Here is a 17,849-nt window from a genome sequence, read left to right as displayed (position 1 = left end):
GGTAAACTCGAGACCATTGTGTATACTTTGGCCACGCACAAGGCGATGGCGAATTTGAGTGTCAGCATGGCTGCAATTAAAAGAGTGCAACGCATCGATTTGTAGATTTTGGGTATCATGTGCATCGTGAGTTTTGCGAACGAAACCTTGTCCTTCCCCACCTCAAAGCATTTCCTCCACTTCGACAGGCGCCGGAACTTTTTCCGATATTTCAGCATCCATCTCCTTACCCTCGCCCTTGACCTTACCATTCTCCTCCACCACCGCCGTCTCTTCCTCAACATCCATATCCTCATCACTGACCCACTCCCTCTCCTTCCTCTTTTCCTCATCCTCCAGCTGCTCAATCGCAATCTGCTTCTTCGACTTCTTTGTTCCATCACCATTCACATCCTCCCAGCCCTTGGCCCTCTCTACAATCTTCTTCGATTTGCCTACGCTCTTGGCCCTCTTCTTCTCCAGCTTATCCATGTTTTCCTCGGCACGCTCAAGCCCTTTTTGGTAGCGTAACCGTTGTGCGCGCGTCATCTTTGTGTCTTTCTTTTGCTTCTTCTGGATGCCGGCATCTTTTGCCTTCAGGGCGTGAGGATTGGCTTGCGAGGGCCGCGATGGCGAGGCGGAATCTCGGGTTGTGTTGGCGGGCTTTTGGGCGGATTTGTCAAGATTGAGAGAGGGAGAGGCGGCGCGTCGGGCAGCACGTGAGTGAATGGTCACCGCTATGGGCTGTTAGGGAGTGGATATGAGAAGGGTGGTGTTGGGGTACTTACGGCGCTTCTTGACTTTTGCGGTCTTTGCCATTGTGTATTGGTTTTTCTGGTATTGCTAAAGGGCTTCTCGAGGGTACAAGTGGATGCTCAGAGATATGCGATCTAGTCTGCTAGTCGCGCTTTAGCTTCAGATTTCGTTTTTGGTAAAAAGGTCGTGTGTGAATGAAGTCTCGCACCGTCCCAGAAATCTACAAAAGTTCCCCACTAGCTCGTGAACGCCAAAATACCGGATCCACTTGAGCCGCTAGCGCGTTCCCACACCTGCCATGACCTCTCATAATCGCAGGCCATCGCGGTTGCCCTAGGACATTCTTCACGCCGTTTCGCCGCCACCACCGCGTCGTCGCTCACCCCCGACTGTCGCGCCCAGCTTCTCCCATGTCGCAGACAGACACTCCACCGCGTTTGCTCTGTTCGACCCCTCCATTCATGCGCTGGCCCGACGGTTGAATGTGACCCACCATTTGCGCCCGCCTGCAAGCGTGTTATCCATAGTTTACATACTTTTCGCTACCGCCGCTCCTCCAGCCTGCCCGTAGGAGCCTAGCGTTTCAAATTTATTTCTACCTCCCACCTAGCTATGAGCTACGCAGAGTACCCCGAATTCGAGGCCTATCAACAACGGTGGAACACAACCGAGTCGCATACCATCAACATCACGTCCCTTCTCCTGGGAACTATCATAGGTGCATACGTTCTCATCAAAGCTTTGGACATACTGGGCTTTCCCGTCTGGCATCTTGTCGAACGCTTTCTCCAAATGGCATCCGACGTCCTACGCCTTCGCGGCGCCTCCTTTGGCTCAACAACTTCTGCCTCCAGCGACGACGATTCAGCCCAACAGGGAGGCATGTTCGGTAGTCTCTTTGGCACGACCCCGGGGAACCTGTTGCAAAAGGGGGTACGAGGGGTTGCGAATGCCTTCTCCAAGGGCCCTAGCGACGTGCCACCGGGCTTGGGCAATATCAGCAACTCTTGCTACCAAAACAGCGTTATCCAAGGCCTCGCGTCCCTCCCATCGCTACGCGACCATCTTTCCAAAACCACCTCCGAAAACCCCACGCTTACCCCGGATACCACAAATGGCGCGCTATTCGATATCATCACACAGCTGAACGACCCGAACAACAAGGGCCAACATTTTTGGATACGTGGCAAGTTGAAGTCGATGAGCACTTTCGAACAACAGGATGCGCAGGAGTATTATAGCAAAATCTTGGACGCGCTAGATGAGGAAGTCAAGAAGACCGCGAGCAGTAAGAGGCGATCCTCTGTCTCCTGGCTGGAAGTTACAAAGAGCCTGAGTGACTCAACAGATACAGATGAGAAAGCGCAAGACGAAACAAAGGACGGACTGCATAAGTCAGGAGCACAACCCCAGGTCCCGTCAAACCCTCTTGAGGGACGCCTCGCTCAGCGTGTTGGCTGCACGTCCTGCGGCTACTCCGAAGGTCTCACGCTTATTCCATTCAACTGCATCACTGTGTCTCTTGGAAAAAGCTACAGCTACGACGTTCGGGAGTGTCTCGACGAATACACAACTCTAGAATTCATCGATGGCGTCGAATGCGCAAAATGTACGCTGCTTAAGCTGGAGCGGACTCTTTCGCCTTTAATCGCTGCTAAACCCGAATCGCCACTGAAAGCAAGACTGGACGCTGTACAAGAGGCTCTGGGAAAAGAAGATTTTGAAGATAAGACGCTGCTGAAAACCCTAAACGTGCCGAAGAAGAATTGGGTACAGAGCACAAAGTCGAAACAAGCCGTCGTTGCACGCGCGCCTCAGTCGTTGGTCTTGCATATCAACCGAAGCAGCTTCAATGAATATACTGGCATGCCGTTCAAGAACACTGCGGGAGTCTCATACCCAACAGTGTTGGATCTTGGAAACTGGTGTCTGGGTGGCATTCCTCATGGCTCACAACAGCCCGCTACGTCAGAAGAGGAATGGCCCAAGGACCCTAGACAGTCGATGCTAGCAAGGGATGAGCCTATGACAGACTCGCCATTCCAATACCGGTTGCGCGCCGCTGTTACGCACTACGGCTCGCATGGTAACGGCCACTACGTCTGCTACCGTTCGCACCCCAAAACGGAGCCGAAGCCTGAGAATGATGAAGATGCTGAGGCATCATCCACGGAAGACGAAGAAGCCGAGGATGTTGCCGTACAAGAGCCGGAAGAAGTACCTTCTACACAACAATCAGAACAGTGGTGGCGTTTCAGTGATGATAGCGTTTACCCCGTGTCTGAACAGGAAGCGCACCAAGGGAACGTCTTCATGCTTTTCTATGAGCGTATCAACGAGGAGGCTGTTTTACCACCACATGCCACAGCAGAGAGTACATCTGTGGTCGAAGAGGCACCCTTGCCGCCAAATGATGTTATGACTGCCCTAATCACCGCACTTGATGAGGAGGCCGTCGCCATCGCCCTGCCAGATGATGACGAAGATCTACTAGATCTCATCCCACCACAAACAACACCAGTGCCTCAACCAGCCACCCTCGATACCACTTCCGAGCAACACCCAGCGGAAGAGCTAGTGCCGGATTCCCCCACAGTGGGCACTCAAATCGAATCCACAACACTGGATACCGAGACAGAAGCCAGCGACGCAGAATCCGAGGACGCGCCGTCAACACAGTTGACATCCGACAACGAATCAGAGGCCGACGCCCCCACGCCTCCAAAAACCACACCCACTCTTCAAAAGGTCTCACCTAACCTTATGCGCACGGCAGGCAATGCGTCGAATAGAGGGCAAAAGGGCAATGGTACGCAGAGTTTACCGTTGGTGTCTGCTACGTAGTATGTGAGTGGCGCGATGGGTAAACGAGTCAAACTTGGATGGTATTAAGGGAATGGGGAGTTATTATGCGTTCACATTGGGTTTGGGTACGGCATCTTTACCAGGCGTTTCAGTTACCTGTTTGCCCGACAGGGTCAGGTTGGCGTTTTTTTCCTTCAAGGACAACGTATTGCTTGTGTAAATAATACGCAGCTAGCCTTTGGGACGAATCGATGTTGTTGCATTCTTATGCTCACGATTCTTCATGATGTGATGTTGTCTCCTGGACAAGTGCCACCATGTTGTCAATCTGTATCAACTTCTGGCATGTCTGGCTTAAGCCTTTGACGTGATGCGCATCGCAGTCTAGCTATTACAACGCATTTACGAGTTCTGGGGATGTATATTCGAGCTCAAAAAGGACTGTTTATTCAAACAACTTCCGTAGAGCGGCTTGTTGCTGTCACCTGTTCAGGTGACTCTGGACCAACCATTCATCACAGCATTGCTTGAAGGTAAAGGTACCCGGGACCATTTCTTATTGGCTCAACTATATCGCCAGGCTGTTGCCACGTGAATGGCGTGCATGGGGTTAAGCGAACACGGAAGTCTGGAACCTCACTACATCCCGTTGATGATCACCTTGTCCGGTGAATCCTTAGACAGCGAAAACGCCCCATGAGGCTTCACTATTCCGAATGCGCGTTTTACATCTTGAGAACCAGGTCGAAAGCGAGAGGCGCCGATACTAGGGCTCCGCACTTGCCTCCGCACGTACAGGGCCAAGCACGGCATATTCGAGGAAGACCCAGCTGAACAGCTCTGGAGCAGCCACGACTTTTCTTTTTCGCTTCTGTCTTCCCTATTCGTCTATTACGGACCTAGTCTGTCGCATTTCTCCGCTCAAAGTCTTGCCAATTCTGCGAGTCTTGAAGCTTAGCGGAGATCAAAATAGTCCATCCTGCAGATCACGCAACTGCAAGCCACATTCTTGGCACAACAAGCTTGTAGCTGAAAGACTTCGCCAGCGCATACAGTCAATGACTTCTTGACTCTAGTGACAACTCCGGTTCCCGCGCTTTGCACCTTCCTTGGGTCGTTTCTGACATCTATCGCGTGTGCGGGATAGTGAAGAAGCATACTCCGTCGGTCGTATCGCTACAGGAGAATGTAAAACCAATGTCAAGAGAACATGATTTTGTTTAAAAGAGAACGTTCCTAGCCCGTGTCGCTAGACTCCGACCCAAGCCCTCAAGGACCTGGATCTTGGGTAATCGTGGACTTGGATACGAGAAGCATTGTCTTGGCGATTCTCAGCCGCTTCACAACCCCAGGTTTCCCCATGTGGGTACGAGGGACTTATCCAGGGTTTTCAAAGGTCCAGATCAACCTTCGGTAGCCTTGCGGCAACCAGGCTAGTGGGACGTCGCAGTGGTAGCCCATTATGTCTCTGAGACTAGGAATAGACCTTGCTTCTCTATGACCAGGATGAGCATTTCCTACCCGCGGACAACTGACTACGCCGCAGTGGAAAGTTCGTGGCAGCCTTGTCCTCCCAGCTGTCCTCGCCACACTTCTTGGAAGTATCGATGGCGGACGCCATGGACATCCTACTGGTCACGGAGACGGCAGTGGGTTGACTGAAGCATTTGCCAAGCTTCGAGACCTACAGCATTCTCTTGACTGTCTCCAAGATACCGGAGGAGACGAGGTCTGGGTGTTTATCTTGGCGCACTGGTACTATCATGTCGTGTTGAACTTCGAGCAGCGCGACTAATGTCCAACTCAGATACGGAAAGGTGGGTTCCTTGATATCTATATAATCGCCATGTTTCTCATCCCAGATTGTTATTCACACCAGATCTTCACCACAAATCGTCACAATTGGGCAGTTCAAGATGTCTCGTGTATCAAAGGTTGCCTCTTTCCTTGCGCTGGCCTCAACAAGTCTGGCGCAACTCCCAAGTATTCAGCCATTTACTGTTACTGGATCTCTTGATGGGTACGTTTGTTACTTGGGGTGTAAGCCCAACACTAACACGAGATAGTTGTGCGTCCACGGGCTCAGAATACAATGCTGGTGGTAGTATCTCGGTCAACAACTTTGCAATCGAAGTACCGAAAAATCTCATCGTTCAGTTCCCGGTAGTATGGGCACCGTTCCGAGAGCTTTGTGATGCTGGAGCTTTTGGTTTCGAGACTACAGTTGTTGGCAATATTGTCGACGGCAAAGTCATCGCCGGCCAGATCTCAGTCGCTCAACGCTTCGGTCTCGAGGGAAGCCAAGGCTATATCTCAAAGATCAACGACGACGGTACGCTCCAGATAGCTAGTGGGCCGACAGTCCGCATCAATGATCCTGATGGCTTGTTCGGACCACAGTACGACTCTCAAAAGTACTGGATCGCTGATACAGCCAACCCTTCGGTATCATCTTTCTCAGGCTTCCCCATGTGCATACCGTACTCTGGAAACACCGCAAAGTGCTCGAGCTCCAATCGCCCTTCCGGCCAAACATTCACACCACAAGACCCCCTTGCCATGGTACCTCTCAAGGTCGGCGATTTCATCGAATACTCTGGTCTCAAGAACGGTGGTGGCGAAATCCTCGCTTCGTCTATTGTTTGCATCAGCTTGCACATTACCACTCAAGCTGGTGCGAACGTACCTAACTACATTCGGGTTGAGGACTTTCTTGTTGGCGTACCAGACAACTCTGCGAATGTGGAGTTTGCCGATATCCGTGCCATCGGTTTCCTCTCCAGCTGTGCTGGTGCTACAGTCACCATCAGTGCCATTGATGTCGACCCTTGCACGGGAAAGGAAACCTATCGACCCATCGGTACAACCCAGCCGAAGCAAGAAACTCGTTGCAAGTGGGAGGCTCGCATTGCTCCACAAGCTCAAGCTCCTTTCACCCGTGAGTACCGCATCACGACCAACAGTCCAGTCCAGACGACCAAAGATGGCATCAAGGCAGGACAGTTTATCGCAGCTGTTAGCGAGTGGATCTTTCCCGAAGTTGATGTCCCCGGAACAAACCCACCGCCGTACCCGTTCAATGACATCAGAGGCCTGGTACAAGGAGACTTCCTCGACGGCAAACAGTATGGTCCCCTCTCGCCCTTCCCAGGCCCGACTCCACCAGCGCCATCCAAGACCTGCAGTCCCGCAGATATCCCAGATCCAAATGCCACACCAACACCCACACCCTCACCTTCTCCCAGCCCAGAAACACCTTCTGAACCATCCACACCCCAGACCGCGCCAATTGCTTCCATTGCCACTTTTGCATCTGCACTCCGTGTTGGCACAGATGTCACACTACTCGGCTCCAACACTGCCTCTGGTCTCAAAGACACTGATCTGAACTTTGCCTGGACCAAGACCACACCCTCCAGCCCGGCCATTAGCATAACCAATGCCAACAGCCCCAGCGCCACATTCCTCGCACCAAAAGTTACAACAGAAACCTCCTTCACCTTCGAACTGACCATTACCTCCAAAACCGACACTACGAAATCTAGCAAAGCAACTGTCACTGTCAAGATCAACCCCACGCTCGCTGACACTGTCACTATGGATACCTACACATGGGAGTCACGGCAGTCAGGCAGTATAACCGCGTCTTGTACTTCCAATGTCAAGAATGGGGATAACAAGAGTATGACGCTGCTTCTCAATGGAACAACGAGACGCACCATGGTGGCCGTGAGTGGGCAGCCGGGAAAATGGACGTACAGCGCTAGGGACACGGCGAGGCCGACTAATGTCAAGTGTGTGAGTGATTTGAAGGGAGAGAGTGCGCTTAGGGCGGGGACTGCTACAACGAGGAAGAGGAGAGCTTTTATTGCCTGATTGGAGAGTAGGGCTGGAGGCGTTGTGTTGCGAAGTTTTTGTATATATTCAGTTTGAGGTTCTCATGCAGTAATGAATGACATGATCTATAAGTAATAGCTGTCAGTGGGTTGAACGTCCATGCTACGTATAGCAGACTGTGAAGATTAGGAAGTTGGTAATGAACACGACCGGCCGGTCGACCAACACTTCGACTGATAAGACTTGTTTGTTAGCAGCGAACGTCAATGCGGGTAGAAACATGGGCATGCCCTAATTGTCGATGTAACAATCTTAGAGATTTGTCTTTGCGGATTGTCCAAGATATGTCGGCTTGTTTGCTTCTTGTCGTTAAGAAACATCACAGGGATGCCTTCGATGCGAATCCGGAGCTAATAGCTGTTCTCGTGGGTCATCCTGTCGCATGATTTAACCATCACGTATGCCCTAGGTACCACAGCACTCCACATCTCCAACGGCAAATCAACAGCATGTTGTGAATTCAGGATTGATTTCTCATTGCATGCAAAGCCGGATATCTCCCCCATTACCCGTAAACAATGTTATGAGGAAAATACGCCATGCAGAAACATCCCCGCCCGACTACAAAGCTCACTCTCTCAGCTTCGCTTTTCCTTAATCTCGAGCCCATTTCCTGTTTTGCTTGATCGTGATGCGGTCGGGTCGAGGGCAACTTTGTTTTATCGTATCGTCAGGTAATCATCGTTCGTCACTTGCGCCCATTTCTACTCCTGCCGTTCGAAAATGAAGGATTTAACGGTGCTGTTAAGTCGTTAGCTTCAGTGTTCCTCCGTGCACATGATGTGAAGTATGGGTATAAAGTATGAAGCAGAACATACCTTGACGAAGCCAATGTCGGAGCTCTTCTCACGGAAGCACTGACGGCAGATGTTGAGGCCGTACTTGCGGATCAGACCAGCGGGGTGGGTGCAGACGCGGCTGTGAGTACTGTGTTAGCCTTCGGGTCCTGGAAACCATGCACCGTTGTATCCAAATCTGTCCAATCCCCCTCCTGCGAGACCAACACGGTGCGCTCGCCCACCCAGTACATATAACCAGCGCTCGCACGCGCATTATCCAGAGTTTTAGACGTACCACTCGCGGGAGCCCTTGCCGTAAGTCCTAGGGCGGGAGTACCAGACCGACTCGTGAGACATGATGTGTGGTTGAGGGTTTTGACGGGGGTTGTCGTTTGCTGCCTTAGTATTAGCAAATTATCGCTACAGTAATTCCTGTCGCAGCTTCAAAAGGTATACGCACAGTATTGACTTGTGTCGTCGGCGGAGATCAATCGGGCGTGCGTAGGCTTGTCGGTTCACAATGGTGGGATTGCGGATTTCGAATGTTGTGTGGGTTGGCCTGTGCGTACGCTAATTTGACGGCGCAGCTCATCGCGACTGGTCGCTGTGCCAAGACATCGACACAATCTACGGTTTTTGTGATAAGATGCCAAATGCGGTAGTTTAACTAGTGAAAAGCGGGGTCATGGAGCATGGCGGGATCTGGAATTGGATGCTGTAACGCCGCATAGCGGCTTGCTGCTTGTACATGTGCGATTTTGTGCTCTCTCGGTCGGTCAACCAGCTATGGCACCATCACACGTTTGCATTCTCAGAGTCGAGAACGTTCTAATAAAGCAATTTCATTATCTCGAAAGCGAAATTTAATCGCCTCATAGAACATCATACAGAGGAAGCGTTAGGAAAGCCGCCTGCAATGGCTAACGCCGGAGCGCCATGCTTGGCTGTACTACACAGCGAACGAATCGATGAAGAAACATCAGACATCTGCCACTGGATATAACCTCGCCGTAAACATGCGTAAGAAGTGACGAAGTAAACAACGAGAAACCCCCACTCAGATCACAATACCTCTCACAACAGCTCACTCAATCCCCAAGGATACTCTCCTCATCGTCGCCATTGGGCTGCTTCTCCGGCTCCTCGCCGTTCTCACTGCTCTGTTGTTCAACACCGTTGGTCTGCTCGGCGTCGTCATCACCATCAACCATTTCCTCATCCTCGATCTCGTCACCTGGAACCTCGTGTTCTGGCTCCTGGCCCTCCTCATCTTCCTCGTCGCTATCGAGTTCTACAACTTCTGCACTCTTGGCCGATTTGGCATCCGACTTGTTCGGCTTTGCACTGCTCTTCTTGGCAACTTTGCGCTGCTTGACGACGTCAAGATGGTTCACGATTTCCTTCCAGGTGGGTGTGAGCTTCATCTTGTTGCGCTCAAGACGCTTGCGTACGGTGCCTGACCCGTCATTATCAAGGGCGCCGACGAGTACGGCGTGAACGATGCGGCCACCGAATGCGTCAAGCGATTGCTCTGCCAAGGCGGCACGTACTCGCTTCTCGGAAATGCCAGACTCGTCTGCAGCGTCTTCTTCGTCACTCTCAGGATCATCGTCTGGATCGATAGGATCATCATCAATGTCTGGCTCTTCAAGGCGCTTGTTGGTGAGCTTAGCCAAGTGGTTTTCCCAAGCCGTGAGGATTTGTAGGATGAGTTTCGTGGTGTTGCCATCGATATCCTGGCAGAGAGCTTCCCAATCATCGTGGGTTGAGTTTGAGGCGCGACCTTGTGTTTTCTTCGGTGTCTTCACGACCTTGCCGTTGTTCTTCTTGACCCGGAGTGTGCAGAACATAGTGTAGATGTCTAGCAAGAGGTTCGCAGCGTTGAGTCGTACTTCATCTGTGCCTTTTCGGCTCTCCATGATGCTCATCAATGTTGTGATGCAGGTATCTCTTCGCTCGACTAGGGACATGAGTTCGTCTTCTGGCATGCTGGTGCCCTCCTCGACATGCGTGGTGCAATCTCTGCACTTCCACATGAAGTACATGAGCATGACCGACATAGCATGGCGGACAAGGGTGTCGTCTGCCTCCTCAATCTCTGCGTCTAGATCCTCGACTGGCACTCCGCGCTCGAGTATCTGCAACACTGAGTCAATAGGCGGTGATGTCAGGGCGGCCTTCTTGCCCCTGCCTTTTGTTTTTGGTGGAGCGGGAAGCTGATCAAGCACAGAAGCGTCTGAGACCGTTACTAGCTGCGCTATCTTCAGTACCACATTGGATACGCCGCGGAGGATATTCTGATCGAGATTACCTCGCACGGAAAGATCCTTGTCTCGTCGAAGAGCATCGAACGTGTTGGTCAAGTCATCCCATAGCGCTTGCACCTTGAGATCGACGGTCTCTCGTAACTCTTCACTGCCTTGGGCATGTAAGATTGACTTGATAGCCTCTCCGAGAACACGCTCGTTGTGATGAGTGAGGAATTGCTTGTTGATGTCGTCGAGCAGGGCAGTAAGAGCTGCGTTCTGTCGCAATTCTTCGAACACGTCCAGATTTAGCTCGCGTTCTATTTGAAGGCACAGTGCTGCTGTTTCAGGCAGAGCACCAAACTTCTTGAGGAGCTGAGGAATCAGCAGTGAAAGCCGCCGAGCCATATCTGACTGGTCTTCCATATCGCTCTCGCGCTGCGTCTTGGTCTTTTTCTTATCCTTCTGTGCCTCCGCCATGCGCTGCAGTTTGCTACTGACCACTGCACTCAGAATGTCTAGGAGGATGGTCTCGTGCTTCTCTTCGAGTTGACATGTTTGACGAAGAACGATTTCAGGGTCGTCGCTCTCATCCTGGTCAGTCTGAGAATGGTCGTAGAGAAGATAGCCAGCCACGACCTCCCACGATCGAATTTCCGGAATCACATCATATAATGCTTGTGCAGCGAGCGAGCGGCGTGACTCCACACCAGAGGCAATCAAAAGCAACTCAGTGCCTGGCGACATGCGTTGAATCTGTGAAGGCAACTCAGCTTCATCTTCATCGTACGAGAGTAACTGGTCGACAAGACACTTCAGCTTCAACCATTCAAGTCGTGGATTGTGGTACTCTTCTTCTTCATCATCAGGTGGTGCCAGGGCTTCGTTAAGAGCCTCTTCACCACCCATCTCCTCGACAGTAGCCTCGTATGCGGCGTTGACGTTCTCGGCGAAGAAGCCTACCACAGCCTTGCGGACTTTTGCGTCGGAATCGAAGATGAGCTTGCCAACCGAATCGATATCGTCAGGCTCCAGGAAGCCAGCCTCTCGGAGTATGTCGAGCAGGTCGACTGCTGCAGCACGCACATTGATCTCAGCGTCTTGTGTGGCCATCTCGACGATACGTGGTCGAAAGCGTTCGGTGAAAGTCTTGAGCCCGGCCAGTTTACTCTCGTCTTTGAACAAGCGCGCGAGCTGGTGGAGAACCTCTATCCGTGTTGATGGAATTGGGTCCGAAAGCACCCAACCCAGATAGCGAAGTTTGGTGCCATCGAAAAATTTGTCGGGGTATGTGATGATCCAGTCTGCTAGGGCTACCACACTGTCTACCCTGATCCTGGGATCCACATCACGGTACCGATGCACATAGACGGCCGCAAACCAGTCGTCCAGCTGACTGCCTACAAATTCCAGCTTTTGGTTGTACTCTTCAATCTCATGATCCGCCGCAGAGACACGGGCTTTGTTGACTCTCGATTTCTTGGCTTCCGCTTCGCTTTGGCGAACACGCTTGGCTGTGTTCTCGACAAGGTCAGCAGCAACTTGTGCCAATGCGGTCGTGATGGCTAACGAAGCAACGGTGCTGGTGTGACGGAAGGGACGATTGCCGGTAGAAGACATGGCGCCCAGCCACACTGAGATGTTCTCGATGAGCTCGGCGCTCTCGTACAAGAGGCCTGACTGCGCTACGGTTTGTATCAGAGTAACGAAGAAGCCGTGTAGCGCGTTTCTGAAAGCTTGACCGCCGCCGTCTTTCGCCTTTGCGATCAGCGGATACTCTGTGACTTCGTACTGCGATGGTTAGCATATAGAAGGCTATACAACACAGGCCAATGCCTACCTGCTGGAACTCTTCCTGGATCTCGGCCACGCGATTTGGCGCGTTGTCGGGGTCTGATATGTCGTCCTCGTTTATCCGCAGATCGCATCCGGAAGCTTGCAGCACTAAGTTGACGACCTCAGCTAGAGCCTTTGCCTCGTGCTCGTTGAACCGAGAGATCCATTGTGCAGTGACATCTTCGAGTCGGTCTCCGCTGGCAAACACGTCGGCTATTGCGCGTTAGTTTGTGCATGTTCCCGGCGTACCCGCACACCTACCATATAGTCCTTCCGTCTCATCGGGCAGCGCGCTCTTGCGTATAGGTGCCTTTCGTGGGCGCTTGGACACTTTCTTGGTCGCATTGTTGGCGGGTCGGATGGCCAGACTGACGCTGTCGCCATTCGTCTTGGCCTTTTTGGATGCAGGCTTGCGCGCAGTTGCCTTGGCCTTCTTCCTGCGCCTGCGCTCCCTCAATTCCTCCTCATCTGGTTCGCCCTCGCTGCTTTCCTCAGACTCTTCCTCAGATGGCGGCTCAGTCGCGTCGACCCCGCTGTCATTGTCGTCGCCGCGCTTTCGCTTGGTGCTGCCGGTTGGACTTGCGCCTGGCGCGAATCTGGCAGGTTTCTTGGATACGCGTCCGGATTTGCGTCGCGCGGCAGAAGATGCGACTTGGTCAGCCCCCGAGGGCGATTCGGCCGCGCTCATGATGTTTGCGCGCGATTGTTCAGTTGATGGTTCCAGAGGTTGGGGGGCAAAAGCGCGGCGCGATTGGTATGCTTGGAGGCGGGGACGGTGATGGGAGACGCGTTGTATGTCCGAGCACTTTTAGTGCAAGGTTGCGCGCACGTGCGTATGACACTACGCCATCGACGTGTCGCCTCTGGCCTGCATTCACCTGACGCCACTTTACTAGTCCCTGATGATCGGCTATATGGCAGACTTATATAGTTCACTTGGTCGAAATTAGTTCTCGGCTAACATATGTTGCATTATCGGATCAGTCCGTCTATGGGTCTATACGTATATACAGTAGCAAAGCAACCATTCATGGTGGCACAACATGCGCTCAGGCAGCAGCCTTGACCGGCTCGCCCTCTTTGATGTCCAACTTTTCAACACCTTCAACAAGCTCCGCACCCCCGTTGGGTGCGGTACTGGCACCCTCGACTGTTGTAGGAGGCTGGGTAGCCTCTACTGCAGTGTCAGTGGCTGTTCCACTTGCAAGGCTGGGCTCATCACCTCCCCAGAGGTATATCTCGCTCTCTCCGATTATCTTGCCAGCCTTCTCCCATCGCTCCTTCCTTTGTTGTCTCCGCTCATTGGTGAGCTTCTCTAGTGCTGGCCAGTAGACAGAGTGGTCGTACTTAAAGTCGACTTCACCGCCAGAGACCTTCATGAGCTGAGATGCAGGTACATGGTTGGGCAGAGGCTCGTTGGGCTTAATCTTGGACTTGGTGACGGGATCGATAAACGGGTTCACGAGCTTGAGGAAGGCATTGACATACCAAGGGACTGTTTGTGTTGTTAGTATTGCTCTTAGAGAAAAGCAGGAGGACGCTTACGGTGTGTGAGTAATGCCCGGCCAAGTCGCTCTGGATAGTGATTCTGCAGGATATCGAGGACCTGTTTGGCGGTGGCCAAGCTAGGGGTACCACCAGCTCCAGTGTTCCTGAAGTCGATCAACAATGCCAGACTCTCTTGACCAGGCGGGTGCATGTCGATGGTGCGCTCAAGCATGTAGACCAAGTGCTCTACCCGCTTAGGCGTCTCCTTGGTGTTCTGGTTCTGAGGCAGCAGGTACAAGCATGGCCTTCCCTCGTTATCGAAACCAAGCAAGACCTGCTTGCCGGTTGCATTCTCTTCTGAGATGTATTCGGCGGTGAATTTGTCGGTGCCGTACTCGCGACGCCATATCAGTGTCCCGCGCAGACGCTGGGTGGCTTGAGGAAGGTTCCACTTTGTCGCGCGAAGGTATCGAAGGAGACATTCACGGGTGAGCCAGATACGCTCATCGTCGCTGATTGGTGATTCTTCGGCACCCTTTGCTGAAGTTGTGGGCAGAGTTTCCCATGTCCGGACATCGGCGAGAAGCTGGTCGTATTTGGTTTGTTGGTCGGCGGTCAAGGCAGGAGCGGCTGCAGGTTTGCAGCCTGGTGCAGGCTCTGCGAAGGGGCCAATGGCAGACATGATGTCGAGTTTTGGATTTGATCTATGGAATTGACTTTGTCCGTGTCTGTTATCCAAGAATTTTAAAAGACCTCCTTGTTGCGGCGTAGGAGTATCGGTCAGCCTGGGAACTTTTGGGGAACAAGGCGGTCCCTGCATGTACGTCGATCGCCCTAGGCCTTCTTTATGCTAGCCCCACACCGACACGCGCGACGCGTCTTCTGAGTTTCCACGCGCAAAGTGCTTTCACCGTCATCATCCCAGAACATCGACAAACACACACAGAATGGACGACCTCACCACAGAGCTTACCGAGCGCTTCGAGCGCTACTGCGACATGAAGGGGGATCAATTCCCCGCTGACGTCCTCGCTGAATTACAATCGATGTCGCGGTTATATTCCATCTCACCCGAGGAACTGGACTTCAAATGGCAGGCGTACAACATGAAGATGGGTGGAGAAGAGAACAAGATGGATGTGAAGACAGCACGGGACTTCAAGAAAACCATACAAGATGCATTGGAACGCGAAAGCAGAGGGAAGGCACAGCAAAGAAATGAACCCAAGCGGGGTCAGCCAACACCAAGAGCGAAGGGTGGGGACATGTATGACATGTACGTTCGAAGCAGTCATGACCCGAATAAATACCTGAGCTGACTGGAGATAGGCTAGAGGGACTCGTACCAGGCACACCACATCGGCCCGCACCCAGTGGCGCCAATGGAAGTACAGTAAAACGCAAAGCCAATTTCAACACACCAGGAGGCAAGGCCACCAAGGCACATGAGATGAGTACTCCTGGTGGTGGCATGACACCAAAAGCTGAAACCCCAAGTGGACCGTACGTATTCCAGTTACACTGTGTAGACATGCTCTAACATTCAGTCAGTGTCTTTGACTTTGCTTCCCGTACCAATGCGAACGACATCACCGAGCAGTTTGTGCAAGGCGACATTCCCATTCCAGAACCACCATCGGAAGAACCGAAGGAACCCCGCATCAAACTCAAGGCCAACACAGACATGTCCAAGTTCTCATATCGCACCATGGCCATGAAGCTGTCGGAAGCGTCTGAGGTCTTGGATGATAGGATCGACGAATTCCGTGATCTTCTCAGGGACACCACAGGTCTGGACGAAAGTGCATTCGGAAACCCAAACTACCCGTCTCCGAGCGAGATTATCGCAGTAGGGAGGATAGCAAACGATACGAGCGAAGGCAGGCTCAATACAGCTTCAATCGTACTCGAAGGCTCCCGGAGACATGGCTCAGGGCGCCGTGTACCGCTGAACGTGGAGGGGCTATCGTCATACGATTTCTTTCCCGGTCAGATTGTTGCTCTGCGTGGCACTAACGCTTCAGGAGACTCATTTGTAGTTTCTGAAGTCCTCCCCCTTCCACTTCTGAACCCACCAGCCACGAAACCCGAAGAGCTAGATGTCATCAACGCGCGATACCTCGATACCCCAGATTCTGATCCTGACAACGTCCGACCTCTGACCATCATGATTGCTTCTGGCCCCTACACTACTGATCAGAATCTCGACTTTGCGCCGTTGCACACCTTTCTTGACAATGCTGCCGAAGCATATGCAGATGCCATCATCCTGGTAGGCCCATTCCTCGATGCTGAGCATCCTCAAATTCGGTCAGGAGACTTTGATGTACCACCAAACGCAAGCCCAGACCAGGCCACCATGACGGATCTGTTCCGATACCATGTCTCCAGCGCTATTCAGAACTTCAACAAACGTGTACCAACCTGCCAGGTTCTTCTGGTTCCTAGCTTACGAGATGCACATCACCACCATGCTGCATTTCCCCAAGACAAGTTCATCAAAAAGGAGCTCGGCCTGGGTGCTGCAGGAAAGATGGTTCAATGTGTCACCAACCCAATGACTGTCAGTATGAATGAGATGACCGTGGGTATGTCCTCGATCGATATCCTAGATATGCTGCGTAGAGAAGAGCTAGCAGGCGGCAAGGCACGAACAACCAACATCTACGAACGATGCGCCCGCAACGTTATCGAGCAGCGAAGTTTTCTGCCTCTGTTCCCGCCAACTGGAAGGGAGAAGCAGCAATTCATGCCAGCACCAATTGAGGAAAAGGTCATGAAAAGTAATGCAGCGAACGGTGAGCAGAAAGAGGGCGAAGAACCAGAATTGGACCAAGCACCGAGCCCATTCCTTCCTCTGGGCACCATGCTCGATACAAGCTATCTTAAGCTGGGTGAGATGCTGAATGTACGACCTGACATACTCATCACCCCTAGTGTGCTTCAAGGCACAGTCAAGGTATGTTCGGTGGTTCAATCTACTTTAAAGCGACATGCTAATCTCGAATAGGTTGTGGAGTCGGTACTTGTCATCAATCCTGGTACCTTGGCTAAACGCCGTGCGGCAGGAACATATGCCCGCGTTATTGTTCAGCCTGCTGTTGTCAGTGAACCAGAAAGGGAGAAAGGGTTTGCAGTTGCACATAAGCTCTGGGAACGGACGCGTGTTGATATTGTGAGGATTTAGGTGTTTGGTACTGAGCATTGGAGGTGTCTGGCGTTTTCTAGTAGCGAACAGTGGGAAAATTGCATGCCTGCAGGGACACCTGGAGCGTATGAATGTGACTTCGGGATGATGAATGTAACATGTCAGCAGTATAGATTAGCATTTTGGTGCTCCAATCAAAGAACTCACAAATGGCACTTTCCGATATCTAAGTCCGAACGTGGAAGGCGCATAGTCACGGTTGTTATGTTTGATGTTTGTAGTGAAGACAAGAACACATGATGCCGCGTCACTTTTGTGATTTGGGTGCTAGCTTGATGAGCCCACGGTACTCCGTGTCACTTCTTCGCGCCTCCCTCATCGATTCGACTCAGAGCCTGACTGGGTCCACGTCCTCATTCAGAGCTCACCATAGATTTTGGAGAATTTGAATTGGCACAAACAGATTCACTGCGAACATTCAACCTGCTTTGGGAACACACTAGCTGTGTCCCCTCGCGCACGTCGCAGCATCGCTTCCAGTGAGAGCAAGCAGCTTTGTTATGGTATTTGGTGACCTGATACGTCGGTTTCTCTGTTGCAGCAAGCGCACAGATATAAAGGAAACGCACGAGCTTCCTAGTCGACCAAAGCAGAATTCGCTCGTCCCCAGCACTTCGAGTCACAGTCCTCAATACCTCGCTGCACCACAACGACATATACACGACTCAGCCGGCGGCCTCAAAGAATACGACCCCGAATCCTCGATGGCGCCTAAGCGTAAGTCTACAGAAGCCACCGCCGAGTTGGATAGTCCAGTGAAGAAGACGAGGTCTACAAAAAAAGAAGGTAAGCAGTCAAGTTCTCCTCTCATTCATTACTATTCCAGTCCCTGCTTCTGGAGCGACGCACGTCAAG

General features: G+C 52.1%; 7 protein-coding genes across 7 annotated transcripts; 3 read left to right on the top strand and 4 right to left on the bottom strand.

Annotated features, from left to right (window-relative positions):
• Nucleotides 1-162: 162 nt before the first annotated feature.
• On the bottom strand, nt 163-798 carry J4E82_008796 (uncharacterized protein; the record flags this gene model as incomplete). Its single annotated transcript, XM_051735027.1, has 2 exons — nt 163-716; nt 768-798. The coding sequence occupies 2 exons, from the start codon at nt 796-798 to the stop codon at nt 163-165; spliced, it is 585 nt and encodes a 194-aa protein (XP_051585210.1).
• A 549-nt stretch (nt 799-1,347) lies between these two features.
• Nucleotides 1,348-3,579, top strand: J4E82_008795 (uncharacterized protein; the record flags this gene model as incomplete). The annotated part of the gene is made up of 1 exon (XM_051735026.1): nt 1,348-3,579. The coding sequence occupies one exon, from the start codon at nt 1,348-1,350 to the stop codon at nt 3,577-3,579; it is 2,232 nt and encodes a 743-aa protein (XP_051585209.1).
• Nucleotides 3,580-5,456: 1,877 nt separating this feature from the next.
• On the top strand, nt 5,457-7,416 carry J4E82_008794 (uncharacterized protein; the record flags this gene model as incomplete). The annotated part of the gene is made up of 2 exons (XM_051735025.1): nt 5,457-5,560; nt 5,607-7,416. The coding sequence occupies 2 exons, from the start codon at nt 5,457-5,459 to the stop codon at nt 7,414-7,416; spliced, it is 1,914 nt and encodes a 637-aa protein (XP_051585208.1).
• A 753-nt stretch (nt 7,417-8,169) lies between these two features.
• Nucleotides 8,170-8,573, bottom strand: RPS29 (40S ribosomal protein S29; the record flags this gene model as incomplete). The annotated part of the gene is made up of 3 exons (XM_051735024.1): nt 8,170-8,178; nt 8,256-8,355; nt 8,512-8,573. The coding sequence occupies 3 exons, from the start codon at nt 8,571-8,573 to the stop codon at nt 8,170-8,172; spliced, it is 171 nt and encodes a 56-aa protein (XP_051585207.1).
• A 731-nt stretch (nt 8,574-9,304) lies between these two features.
• Nucleotides 9,305-12,986, bottom strand: J4E82_008792 (uncharacterized protein; the record flags this gene model as incomplete). The annotated part of the gene is made up of 3 exons (XM_051735023.1): nt 9,305-12,253; nt 12,303-12,511; nt 12,560-12,986. The coding sequence occupies 3 exons, from the start codon at nt 12,984-12,986 to the stop codon at nt 9,305-9,307; spliced, it is 3,585 nt and encodes a 1,194-aa protein (XP_051585206.1).
• A 361-nt stretch (nt 12,987-13,347) lies between these two features.
• J4E82_008791 (uncharacterized protein) lies at nt 13,348-14,468 on the bottom strand (the record flags this gene model as incomplete). Its single annotated transcript, XM_051735022.1, has 2 exons — nt 13,348-13,793; nt 13,844-14,468. 2 exons carry the CDS (start codon nt 14,466-14,468, stop codon nt 13,348-13,350), a joined length of 1,071 nt encoding a protein of 356 aa, XP_051585205.1.
• A 265-nt stretch (nt 14,469-14,733) lies between these two features.
• On the top strand, nt 14,734-16,973 carry J4E82_008790 (uncharacterized protein; the record flags this gene model as incomplete). Its single annotated transcript, XM_051735021.1, has 4 exons — nt 14,734-15,062; nt 15,116-15,289; nt 15,338-16,745; nt 16,797-16,973. 4 exons carry the CDS (start codon nt 14,734-14,736, stop codon nt 16,971-16,973), a joined length of 2,088 nt encoding a protein of 695 aa, XP_051585204.1.
• Between the last annotated feature and the right edge of the window lie 876 nt (nt 16,974-17,849).

Source organism: Alternaria postmessia, assembly GCF_024291825.1.
Source record: "Alternaria postmessia strain BMP 2775 chromosome Unknown scaffold_75, whole genome shotgun sequence".
NCBI classification, from domain to species: Eukaryota; Fungi; Ascomycota; class Dothideomycetes; order Pleosporales; family Pleosporaceae; genus Alternaria; species Alternaria postmessia.
Note: the sequence above shows the minus strand (reverse complement) of the source record. Positions and strands in the feature narration are given on the sequence as shown.